This window comes from Aptenodytes patagonicus, chromosome 10 (assembly GCF_965638725.1).
Source record: "Aptenodytes patagonicus chromosome 10, bAptPat1.pri.cur, whole genome shotgun sequence".
Taxonomy (NCBI): Eukaryota; Metazoa; Chordata; class Aves; order Sphenisciformes; family Spheniscidae; genus Aptenodytes; species Aptenodytes patagonicus.
In genome coordinates this window covers 14,402,076-14,414,625 of record NC_134958.1, presented here as the reverse complement: position 1 = coordinate 14,414,625, position 12,550 = coordinate 14,402,076, and the positions used below count along the sequence as shown (strand labels likewise).

Sequence of the window (12,550 nt, the reverse complement as noted above, 5' to 3'; positions counted from 1 at the left end):
CGGTATCGCGGCTCGATTAGTGAAAACATTGAAGTGACAAAGCGGTTCTGTTCGCTTTATAGCACCTAATTGGGCTGCTCTGCCGATCTTCCGAGATTACGGGCAGAGCTATCCCTCACCGGCTGCAGGAGGAACCGTGAATTATTGCTCAGAGCTGCGGGGCCGAGGGCTCCCGCCCTTCCCGCGGCGAGCCCCGCCGGCGGGGGGAACCGAGCGGCCGCGGCGGGGCCCCGGCGACGGCGGCGGCGGCGGGGCGGGCGGGGCGTGGGGGGGGGGGCGGGGCGTGGGGGCGGGGCTCGTGGGGGGTGGGGCGCGGGGGGCAGCCCCGCCGCCGCGCTCGCTACATCGCTTCAGACACAAGCTGGCATTGTGACGTTGCCGCCGGCGGCGCCCAGTCAGCGTCCGCCTTCGCCCGCCCCACGTGGGTTCTCCGCCTCGCCATTGGTCGGCGGCGGAGAGGCCGCCCGGGTTTTGTTCCCCCTCCCCGCCGCCCCGCTTCGCCCGAGCGCTCTGGCGGCGGCGGCGCGGACCGCGTGCTCCGGCGCTGCCTCACTCCGCGGCGGCGGCGGCGGCATCGCGGGGGCTGGGCGCGGAGGGCTCTGCTCGGCAGCAGCAGCACCACCACCACCACCGGCGGCCTCGGTCTCCGCAGGGCGCCCCGCCCCACGCCCGGGACCCCCCCCGCGGAGCAACGGCAGCATGGCTTGTGGAGTTACGGCGATGCCGGCTGGACGGAGCTGAACGGCCGCCCCCGGGCGGGGGAGCCGCGGCGGAGGCACCGCTCGCACTTCGCATGTCCGCGGCGCCCGGGAAGTCGGATGTGTACGGCCTTCTTCCCCCCTCCTCCTCTCCTCCATGGCCGTCGTGCTCCGGCGTTAGTTCCTGGCTTTGCTTCCCCCTTCTTCTCGCAGCAGGAATACCGCGGGATCCTCCTTCCTCCGGGGCTGTTTTGGTTGGGTTTTGTTGTTGTTGTTGCTTTTTTTTAAATTTTTTTTGGTGTTTTTTCTTTTTTCCGAGAGCGGGTGCCGGAAGGCGGGGGGGGGGGGGGGTAAGGAAGCGGAGGACCGCGGAGCGAGGCGGCCGGAGGCGGTCGGCACCTGGCCCCGGCGGTGCGCGGAGCGGCGGTTGCGGGCGGCTCGGCCGGGCTGGGCTCGGCTCCGCGGGCGCGCAGCGCCTCCCTGGCGGTGCGGTGCTTGGAGCGGGGGAGGGGGGGCGCGCAGCGAGCCGGGCCGGCCGGGCCCGCACTCCCCCCCCCCCCCCCCCCCGCCCTCCTCCGCCCCCCGCACGGACTTTCCTCTCGTCTCTTTGTTCCAGTTCTCGGCCTCTCCGGGAGCGCTCCGTGGCCGGCGGGCAGCAGCGCACGTCGCGATCGCCGTAGCGAGGCACGGCGCGGGTGGCTCCAGTGACCGCGCCCCAGCCCTGCCATGTACCCCCAGGGCCGGCACCCGGTGAGTCCCGGCCCCCTGCCCCCCGACACACACCCCCCGCTCCCCGGCGCTGAGCGCCTCTCCCCGCTGCTCCCCGCAGGCTCCGCACCAGCCGGGCCAGCCGGGCTTCAAATTCACCGTGGCCGAGTCCTGCGACCGGATCAAGGACGAGTTCCAGTTCCTGCAAGCCCAGTACCACAGGTGAGCCCGGGGGGGGGGCCGGGGCGCGGCTGCGGGCAGCGCCGCTCCCCTCCCCTGCCTTCCCCTGCCCTCCCTGCCCGCGGGGTCTCACCCCTCTGCTCTGCCCCCCCCCCCCCCAGCCTGAAAGTGGAGTATGATAAGCTGGCGAACGAGAAGACAGAAATGCAGCGCCATTACGTTATGGTAAGAGACTTTAATCAGATTTCGGATCAGGCTGTAAATGTCATTAGCTGGTAGCCCAGCCGTGCGCTAGGAAAGGGCGGGACCCCTCCCCCGGAACGGGCAGCCGCCTGCCCGGGGACCCTGATACCCCGCCGCGGTGCCCCCGGCCTGGGCGAGGAGGGGGCCGTCTGCCCGCCCTGCCCTCGCCCGCCGCACTCGGCTGGTGCCAGGGCGCAGCAGAGACCGAGACGGCTGGAAGCGCAATAACAAGTTTCCTGTTAACCCCTTTCTGCCGGCGCCTTCGGCCCCGGGGGGGGGGGGGGGGGGGGGGGGCGGGAGCAGCGGCCCCGGGTACCGGGGGCTGCCCCCGGCGGGGGGGTGGGGGTGGGGGGGTCCGGGCTGCCCCCCTCGCTGTCCCGGGGCGCTCGGCGGAGCGGGGTGAGGCCACCCCGGTGCCTTCCCAGGGCATCCCCCTCCCCCTCCCGGGGAAAGTGGGCTCTTTTGTTGCCGCAGAAGCCTCCTTTGGCGAAATTTGTATCGCAGGGCCCCAAGGTGGGATCGTTTCTGTTTCTAATCGGTTTAACAGGACCCAGCACCCCCTTTCCCAGGGGAGGAAGGGGTCGGGGCGCTCCCTGGGCTCCCAGCAGCAGTGCTGGACCCGGGGCCGGGGGGGGGGAAGGAAATAAATCCACCCCCCCAGTGAGAAACTGTGTTTTTGGCCAGGCGACGGGCAGTACCTGTTCTGCCAGGGCTGTGCAGGCGCCTGTCACACAGCTCTGTGCCTCTTTGTTTTTCTAAGTAGCTTAGGAGGAGAAAACAGGAGTAAAAAGGAGTGTCTTCTTGTTAAATGCATGCCAGTTAAACCCTATAAACATCTGCTTATTATAAGGTATAATTTCCTTGGCTACGAATGCTTTAAGCGCAGTTTTGACCGGGATGCTTTCTGGTAATGACCTTATGCAAATACCTTATGTTAAATTAATTCAAATTCTTCTTGGCTCTCTCTTTCTTTTTTTTTTTTTTTTTTATTCCCCAGTACTATGAAATGTCGTATGGTTTGAATATTGAAATGCACAAACAGGTGAGTAATTTAAAGGGGGGAAGTTGTGATTGATTGATCTCCTGTTGGCCTTTTCTCAACCTGAGATAAAATAGGCCCCGATTGCACTAAATGGGGAGTAAGTGCTGAAGTCAGGGATGTGACTCCAGGTGAGGTCTCGTGGCCCTGCAGTTATACTGCGAACTGCAGGTTGATGGAAGGCCGGTGGGTTTTTTGCCTGTATTCAGGAGAAACTTAGGTTTTGAAAAGAGTGTTTATGAGAAGAGGTAAAAATAGCCTTGCCTTCCACGCTGGGAGGTCGGTACCTGGAATAGCGTGTTCCCGGCACTTGGAAAATACTGTTATCTCCTGCATTTTCCTCTGGTTTTGTTGTTGGTACAACGCGACTGTTTCTAAGGTCATACCCCTGATACTTGCCGTGCTGTAGCGTGAGACTTAGAAGGAAATTATCCTCAGGGATACCGATATCTTATGGTGTGTTGCTCAATGTCATGGATTTGTCTTTGCATCTGGAAAATGAAGCAATGTTTGGTACTCCTTTCTTTTTTTTTTTCCTTTTTGGTCTCCTCTAATATGTAACTTGCCTGAAGGAAAAATACAGAAGGCCGTAGCAGAATGTGGTGTGCTACCTTGATAAGATTATAGTTAAAGAGCCTAAAGGCTGGGCACATGATGGTAAAACTTAAAGGAATAAAGTTATTATTGAGATTAGACCTGATTATTTGTGCTGCTGCTGCTTACTGGTTTTAGAAGTAGTTCTAATTAAGAACTTAAGGCAGATATAAGTTGACATCAACTTTGCAATTCGCAAATCAGTCCCATTCAACTCCAAAGTGGTTTTGCTTAATAGCAGTGTCAAAGCCTTAAGTAAGAAAGTATCGTTAGCCAACTGATGAAATTCAAAGCAGCGTGTCTGTGAATCTGCCTCTCTTCTCCGCGCACACTTCCCTTTAGCTTTCTGGTACGTAGTCACAGGGTAACGAGAATAATTACTGCTTAGTCTTCAGTTTTTTAAAAATATCTTCTTCCATGCAGATAATACCGACTTCTTTCTCTTCGTTGCTTCTGCCTGGACAAAAGCATCCTTGCGAGGCAGCGCTGCTTGCGGGGAGCCCTGGGGGGGCTGTGCAGGAGCCCGGGTCCCCCATGCCTGGGGCGAGTGGGGGCGCGCGGGGCTGGTGTGCAGCTCGGGGAAGCCTTGGGCATGGTTTTGCCTTGGTGCGGCCAGAAACACTCCTGAATGCAGAATTTCTGCTTAGGCCTGTGGTGGCCTCCTGCGAGGACCCCATCCCCATTTTGCATGTGTCCAGGGGGACACGGACCCTGCAGCCTCTTCAAAAATGCTCGAGGGATTGGAGTAACGCAAGCGTTCGTGCAGGCTGCTTTCGGGAGAGGGAATGCCTCTTTCCACCTGGTCGCTCGGTGATGGAGCAGCTTTGCTCTGTGCAAACGCTGGGAGATGCTGAAATAATACAGCAAGATATCGAGCTTTTTCTCTTGATGGAAGCTTTGGAAGCAATTGCTGTTTCCCGAGATGTGCGGTGTGTTTTTCACCAGTGCATGGTTGTAACCAAAAGCTGATCGGAGAGTGTTTGCACCGCGGGATGAGTGTCGGGACTGGAAGGTGAGAGCCCGTCATGGGCTCTGGCTTCATTGGTGTGTGGATAGGGTGCTCTGCCATCCATTCCATCTTGCGGTGTGACCATGTAGTGTGTCTTCCCCGTGGTGTTTGGCGAGGCAAAGTGCCTGGGATGGTTTCGGAGGGTAACTGAGGAGCATCAGAATGCCCAGGGGCAGTTTTCCGTGGGGCTGGTGCAGGCAGAGCCGCCGCTGCCTTTCCTGACCCGGATTTTGCAGGGTGGCAGTTCCCACGCCACGGCGTTTGCAGCCCAGGGAGGCCCTGCGTGGTCGGTGTGCCTTGCTGGGAGCTTCGCTGCCTTGCAACTCAGCAGATAAATCTTTGCTGGATGATTCCAGCCTGCATGGAGCATCCCCCGCCTGCTTTAGTTGTTCCTGGTGACATATGCTGCATGCCTAGTGCTGGGCTGATGGGGGAAGTTTGGGGAGGTGAAGCTGTCTTGTTCTTTAATTGACAGCAATGTGCATGGTGCTGGAGGAAAACAAAGCAGCCCGAGCAGCTTCGAGCGCGCTTCCAGGCGAAAATGGGGCGAGAGGGAGCGGAGGGATGGGAGAGCTCAGCTCCGAGCGGGTGCCCGGAGAGGGTTTGCCCCTCTTTTGGGCTGCAGCATCCCCCCTGAAAGGCGTCCCGCTGCTAATTGCAGCGTGGTCCTGCCTGCATCTGGTTGAGGGTGGCTAGTCCTGAACAAACAAGTTTATCAGCTGACCTGTTTAGCGGTTGACTTGTGTTTATCTGCACACAATCAAGTAGACTGAAGTGCTTGAATTATTCATGCAGTGTCCTGCCCTCCAGACTTGACTGCTTGTGATTACATCTGCTTGAGACAAACATTGATGGATACTTCATCTTTAAGCAAAAGGGGATTGTCTGTCTGTGGGCTTATATAACAGATTATCTCTTCTACGCTGAATATTAAGTGTGTGCATATGTGGCTGCGTGTGGTTTTTTTTCTCCTTTCTTCTCGTTTTGTTTCTTGTTAAGAAAAAAATGTAGTTTCATAAACAACTCCATATGCAAGGAAATATTTAGGAAGTGACTACCCACTTTGTTGCATATAACGCAGTGAATTGCTCCTTACATCAGTCTTCCTGCTGAATGAAGCACTGTCTTATCCAGGCTCAGCTTTCTTAAACCTGAGGCTGGTTGGGAGTTTTCTTTTTAAACCTGAGCGAAACTCTTTTTTAAGGTTAATTGATTTTTACAAAAGAAACTTTTGTTCTCCTGTTGTTTTGGCATTGGTTTTGTTCAGATCTCTGTAGATAATCGCCAAATGCAGTTGGAGGGAATAACGATTCCAAAAGAAAAACTAATTTTGCGTGGGGAAACGGGACACCTCAGAGGGGAGAACCTTTGTGCTGATTTTTTTTTTTTCATGGCTGAGAACTCTCCACATAAGCACTTCTTGTTTTCGTGCTTAAACACTTAATGCTTGGAACAAACCTAAACCCTCCTGACACTTCCAGGGGAAGAGAAGCAAGGTTGTGGTTTTTTTTTTCCTAGAATATTCCAAGAACACAATATACTTTCTGTCATGCTCATTAGCAAGGAGTGCCAGGTAATAATTTGCTAAATACTTCAGAAGCCAAGTAATTTGTTAGTGTGATACTCTCAGGTCTCCTAAGGTAGAAGGGAATAGCTGTCAACCAGCTTAACCTCTCCCTCCCCTTGGCTTTGCGGGAGGCACCGGGGGTCCCGGGTGGGTTTTGGGGGTCCTGGGTGAGGTCTGCCCCCCCTGCAGCCCGGGTGCTGGTGGTAATTCTGTAATGAGGGGTTGTGGCCCGCCCCTCCACACCCCCTCCCTGAATTTAATTCTCATCAGTGGAGCTCTCCACTTTGCTAATAACGATAGCAGCCACAAATAGCTTTCAACATGCCATTGACAGCCTGGTTGGAGAGAGCACTTGAAATAGTGGTAGACAGCTGAAAGTACCCATAATTGTGCGCCGGAGTGAGAACCACACTGCTCAAGGGCCTTATTTTCATGTGCTTAAAGAGACAATATCCTGGTTTCAACAAATGCTTCTGGTGCTTCACTGGTGGTGTGATTTACTCCTTGCCTTTCTCTGACCGCCCCTGCCAGCCTCTTCCAGGGCTGAGGTCTGGGGGGGTGTGCGCAGCGCAGGGGGGAGACCTGGGGTGGCTGAAGGAGGGTTGTGGTCATGCAGACCCATCTTGGAAACGCCGTCTGGGTGCGTGTGGAGTGACCTGTGTTTTTGAAGCTAAGGAGAAAGCTGGGGGCTCGCGGGTGGGTGCTTCTCCCCAGGAGTCTTGTATGAACTGTGGGATGATGCTGGTGCCGTGTTCCTGCATCCCATGGACCATTGCCTTGGGCACCCTACCAACCCCATCACTTCGGGGGTTTAGGCTTGCGGTGGAAAGTCTTTATAATGTTTTGCCATGTTTTTCAAGAGGAGAAAGGGTCAGCCGAGCGATGCCGTGCATTCAGCCCCTTGTCTCCAGCCTGCATCCCACTGTTTAAATCAATAAGCAAGGGCAGGTTGGAGTTTGGTCTGGTGTGGACCAAAGTCTGTTCTGAGATTGCATCTGGGATGGCCTGGTCTGGTGCGCTGGTGTGACTCATTTCAAAACTGTGTAGGTTCATGGAGGATTTGTCCTGCTCAGGGTGCGTGTGCTTTGTGCAGGGCATTTGGGAAGGCTGGGGCTGCTCTCTGCAGAGCGGTGGCTGTGGGGTTGGTTTCTGCAAGCGCCTCCATCCCCAGAGCCTGGCTGAGCACTGGCCCCAAAGGCTCCCGAGCACTGGGAACCCAGGAGGCGTTTGGGGCCGGTCCTGTGCTGAGGGGTCCTGCCCAAGGGTGCTGGGATCAGCCCAGAGGTGTGACCCCCGGGGCAGCGATGGGGCTGGGGCAGCCCTGCAGCTCCCGTTTGCTTGCTCAGCTAAGGCCAAGGCTAACATATTTTGGCACAGCGAGCATCTCTGTTGCCTAGAGCAGTGTCTGCGGGGTATCGAGCCAGGGTGCAGGCTCCCCCACCACCACCCCCTTACCCTGGTTCAAGGCTGGGGCTCTGCTTGCACTTGTGTGCTTTGGGTGATTTTTAAGGTTGCTCCTTTCAACTCCACTCTGCGTATCCCGTGACTGACGGCCGGCAGAGCTATTTTTAAACTTCCCTCTGCCATGTCCAGGTGTAAAGACCAGAGGACGGGGGGCCAGGGCTGCTGGGGAGAACCAGCCCTGCAGCTATTTAACACCATGCCGCCGCATGCTGCTGCAGCCGGAGCCCCTGCCCGGCTCTTGACTCGGCTCCAGCAGCAGCTCTCCGTGCCCTTAAGTGCTTTGGGTGCTGGTAGCGCCTCTGGTCGTTTTAAGAGCGGGTGACAGGACTTGCAGCCTGTGGCCAAGCGGTCTGTCTTAATTTATAACCAGTGCAAATGTTTTCTCTGATTCCCCCCTGCTTGCGAAACACCACCCCAGAAGTGTTTCTAGTCTAGCAGCAGGTCAGGTTCCTGGCAGGGGCTGGGGGTGGTGGGGGCTTAGTTGAGATTTCAGGTTCTCCTGACTCCTTGCTCTTCTAACAAGCAGCATGGAGCCGTCGTCAGCATCCTGCTGTCCGGGGTGAGCATCCTGGGAGGCGCTCCCATGGATGCTGGGCTGTGTGGTTGGGTGCCTCTCCTGGGGTGCCCCTGGTCTTTTATCCACCGCTCGTTTGCAGCCCCCGCCTCGGTGATGTACGGCGTGGTCCAGCGCAGATGCAGGGTGTTGGGAGGGGATGCGGAGGCTGGGATTGCCATGGCAACCCGCGGCAGGGAATGGAGGTTTTTCTTGGCAGGAGCGGCTCGGGGGGCTCCGTCGCTCTGGGGCAAGGTGATGAATGAGCCCTGTTATGGGGAAGGTGTCGGGCATGAAACCCTCCCCTGTTCCCAGTGTGCCAGAGGATCCCCTTTCGCTCCCGATTAAACTTTTAATGGGGACTACTACAGTTTAATATGCTGGGGAATGGGAAAAGTTAAAGTGAACAAATATTTAAAGATCATTGAATCTCATGTTAACAGGAAACCTCATGGTTGTAAACATAAAATTTTGGACATCTAATATCTTCTTGCTTGCTGAATCCCATGTGGGAAGTCTCTCTCTTTGCAGAGTGCGAAGTTTTTCTTCAAATCTTTGTTGGAAGTTTGGGCAGAATTGGATTTAAACGTGGAGGCGATGGGTCATCGTGCGTCTTGTTTGTCTGGACTGTGTTAGTGCTCGATGGTGCCTGGGGAAAACTCAGCACCTTCCCTCCCTCCTCCGTGGAGGCAGCCTGTTTGGATGCTGCGTTTTTTTCTTTTACACCTTTGCGACATGCAGCCAGAGGGGACTGCTCGTGCTGGCACCGCTGTTTTCACCTCAAATAAGGATTGAATTTGTTCTAGAATTTGTTGGGGGCTGGCAAGAAAGAGCTCGCAGAAGAAGCAACCGTGCTGGAGGAGCAATACGCCGAGTGCTGCTTGTGTCCAGAATCCAATAGGCTTCATCTGAAGGAATAAATATTTAATGGAGCTGCAGTTTATATATAATCTAATCGATGCGTCAGTGCCAAAAAGGCCTTTAAAGAGGTTTACCTATCGCTGAGCAACACGTGATGTAAGCACCAGGGTGGTTTTTGGTGGCACTGCTGCCTTTTTGAAGTGGCACTGCTTTGCCGGGCAGCTGGCGGCACACACGGTGCCAGCCCATGCTTCTGCACCACGCTCCTTCGGACACAGCACCGTGGCTGGGCTTGATTTTTGCAGTTTTAGCTTGCAGCCCAATTTTGTGGGCGCAGAGTTGTCGGTGGGCGATGCACGCACATTGGGTGTTTAAAAACTTGTGCTGGCCAGAGCCCTTTCTTCTGGGAGTATTGTGCCTTCACCAGCTGCCTGATGAGCCTCACATCCTCGCTTTTGGGTCCATGATAATCCTGGCGGCTGCAGCACTCGCGTAGCTGTAGCCAAGGTACCTGAGTCCAAACCGTGGTCGCTTCCAGATGCCTCTGCCTTGACACAGCGCACCAGCATGTTCCCCTGACCTCTGGAAGGGCTAATAAAAGCATCGGGTGTAACCCGATCACCGGGGCGCTTTCAGAAAAGACGATGTCCAGAAATATCCCCGTTGCTTTGAAGCTGAAACCGGCAATGCCTGCGCATAGGTGCTGCGGGAGCAGCGAGCGGGTGGTTTGTGGGGACCCCTTGCAGCAACTCCCTGAGCTCCGGTGGCCATGGGGTCTCTGCGGGGCGGTTTCCTCTGCGGGGGTGAGCCTGGGCTGGGTGAGATTGGGGTTGTCCTGGGACATGTCGGTTGTGCTCTTGCTTTGGTCTCTAACGTCCGGTTAGTATTGTAGTAACGCCAGCATGCCCCAGCCCAATTCCTCAAAGCAAAGGTTGAGTGTCTATTGTTTGGGTTGTTTTTTTTTTTTTTTCCCCCTCCAAACTATGATACTTGGATTTTTTTTCTTGCAGTATTTGAGACCAGGTGGACCTGAGAGCCCCTCTCAGGGTCAGCACCCCGCTGGGGCTGGGATTAAAAATCAGAGCTGCTGTAAGGCGCATCCTGGGCATGCCTCGGGGCCAAGCAGTGGGGATCGGGGAGGGTGAAGCCTCGGGGTGCTGGGGGTGGAGGTGGTGATTTGGGGAGCACACAGGGGCTCTCTGAGCCGGGGGCAGCTGCTGGCCATCTCAGGGAGGAGGCACCTTGCCAATGGGCAGGCTGGAGCGAGACCCAGTTAATCACTTGTGTTATTGATAACGAGCTGCTCAGGGCTGTCGGAAGGAATTTCTGGGTGTTTGATTCTGCGCCAGGGCTCAGCTCCGGCCATTGTTGTGGCGCTGAATCCTTGCGGCTGCTCAGGCCGTGTTTGAGTTGGACCAAAAGCTGTTTTAACAGCTGCCTCAGCCGACGGAGCAGCCGGCGTTAACTCTTGGGAGCCAGGCAGCGGCGATCCGGGCAGCTCCGCGTGCCGAGCGGGAGCATCTGTGGGGTGTGCAGTGCAGGGCAGGATGGCACCTCCTGGCACTGGGCTGCCGGCTCGCCCCAAACATGTGCTGGGGTTATCACTTGAGGAAAATGTTACTCTGAGTTAATGGAGATGTTGCAGGAACCACAGTTTGACAGCATAGGTTTGTTAAACTCTCAAATAATGTGGTCAAGCGGACGGGTGTAAATGGTTACGGGTTAAATTTCCTGAGTATGATGTGAGAATGGCAAAAGGAACCTGAGCAGTTTCAGTTTGGGGTGGGGAAAGACCTAGACGGTGCTGAGATCAGAGCAAGCACCCACCAGCCCTTGCTGTTGACTAAGCACTAGCTGCATGGAGTGGTGTGTGTTTGTGGAGGCTTCTTCTGAAGAAACTCAATGCCCACAAATAAGCACTGGAAGTGGAAAGCGATGGCGAGGGGCTGTCCCTGCGTGTGATCCCGCCTGGACGTGCAAAACTGATTTTATGTGATCCGGTCTCTTTGGAGAGCAGCAGCTGCTCTAAGGATGGGGAGCTGTGCTAGCACCCGGCTACGTTTTCTTGAAACCAGGGAAGTCCAGGCTGGTGCGAAGCTGCTGGGGCTGGTTCGTGACACTCGATCCCATGATGGGAAGGGGACCAAAGTGTCTCGAGAGTGTGGGGAGCAGGGCCGTGTCCCTGTGCTGGCGAGCGCAGAGTGCATACAAAGGCGCTTTCGTTGCCTCTTTTGGGAGTCGCCGCTTCCTCTTGCGCGGCCGGGGAGGGGACGGGACGGGGATGCACGGGAGGGCACAGGAAGGGGATGCACGGTGCTGCTGCTGGGAAGCCTTGTGCAGTCTGCGGGAGGCTGCTCGGTACTAACTGTTGCTTTTTCTTCTTCGCTTTCTTCAGACAGAAATTGCTAAAAGACTGAATACGATTTTAGCCCAGATCATGCCTTTTCTGTCACAAGAGGTAAGGATGTTTTCACACCCCAGATGGTGGATGCTGCTTCTCCTGGGGGGATTTCCCCAGGAAGGCAGCGCTGTGCCCCTTGGGGGCTCCCGTGAGGGGGCACGGACCTGCTCGCACCAAACTTGTGGTTTAGGGGTGTGGGGCTGCTCACAGTGCCCCATGAGAAATGGGGCTCAGATCCCTCCTGCACGTTGCAAAACCCTCGGGGTGGGGGAGAACCAGACCCCACAAGGGGCTTTGCTCGGCTGTGGGGGTCTGCGCCAAGCCCGTGGAGCAAAAAAGGCTGCGAGGGGCTGCTCCAGCTCCCCCTGCCCCCCATGGTCTGTGGAGCAGGGAGGCGCACCTGGGCTGCTGCTCTCATGAGTGAAATATAAACAAAAAAAGGGGTGACCAGCTCCTGCGTGGGGTTACTGTGGCGGGGGGGGGGGAGGGTGGATCGCACCCTGGCTTGGTGCCCTCGTGCCCGGCTCTGACCTGGCCGTGCGCATCTGTCCCCGCAGCACCAACAGCAAGTCGCACAGGCTGTTGAGCGTGCCAAGCAAGTGACAATGACGGAGTTGAATGCTATCATCGGGGTACGTGGACTTCCCAATCTGCCTCTCACCGTGTGTATACCCCTTTTATTCCTATCATTTACCATAACCAGAGGCAATCCTGCGCTCAGGCAGGGTTAAAGAAGGGCAGCTCGCAGCAACCCAGCCATCCCGCAGCCCCCCCAAATCACCAAAACTCCCCCAATCCAGCATAGAGCGAGATGGGGGGGTGGCAGCCACCACTCGGGCAGCCCAGTCCCCCTCCCCAGGCGCTAATGCAGCACCGGAGGCCTCTGCCAGCCAAATTTGATGTTTTCCGCGAGACTGGGGAGCGGAGCGGGGCCGGGTGCCCAGCAGCCCTCCCAGAGCCTCCTGAGCCCAGGCATGTCTCTGTGTGTGCTGTTGATGTGAAATGTGCTGTAAACTTGACGGAGTTGTTGTTCCATGCATTGACTTACCCGCTCCTGTCTTACGGGCTCTCTCTCACAGATCTCGGGCGATTTTTAAGACTAACAATTTTTGTCTCTTTAATTGATGTAACAGTCTCAGTCCTGCAGCAAACCTGCTCTCTGCTGGAGCTCCCTTAACCCTGGGACATCAGCGTCCCCAACCAGTGTCCTGGGAGGTGGCTCCAGAGCTCCTC

The 12,550-nt window shown here is 56.5% G+C and overlaps 1 protein-coding gene across 7 annotated transcripts in view; it reads left to right on the top strand.

The window, feature by feature from the left end:
* Positions 1-536: 536 nt before the first annotated feature.
* Positions 537-12,550, top strand: part of TLE3 (TLE family member 3, transcriptional corepressor) — a 29,716-nt gene continuing 17,702 nt past the window's right edge. For 4 of the 7 annotated variants that reach the window (XM_076348148.1, XM_076348146.1, XM_076348147.1 and 1 more), the window contains exons 1-7: positions 537-874; positions 1,315-1,448; positions 1,528-1,628; positions 1,748-1,811; positions 2,827-2,871; positions 11,312-11,374; positions 11,875-11,949. In XM_076348148.1, the coding sequence (XP_076204263.1) occupies positions 1,425-1,448; positions 1,528-1,628; positions 1,748-1,811; positions 2,827-2,871; positions 11,312-11,374; positions 11,875-11,949 (372 nt within the window). In that variant the 5' untranslated portion in view covers positions 537-874; positions 1,315-1,424. Of the gene's footprint in view, positions 875-1,314; positions 1,449-1,527; positions 1,629-1,747; positions 1,812-2,826; positions 2,872-11,311; positions 11,375-11,874; positions 11,980-12,550 lie in introns of all 7 variants that reach the window. The other 3 variants (XM_076348142.1, XM_076348143.1, XM_076348141.1) reach the window with 1 other exon arrangement.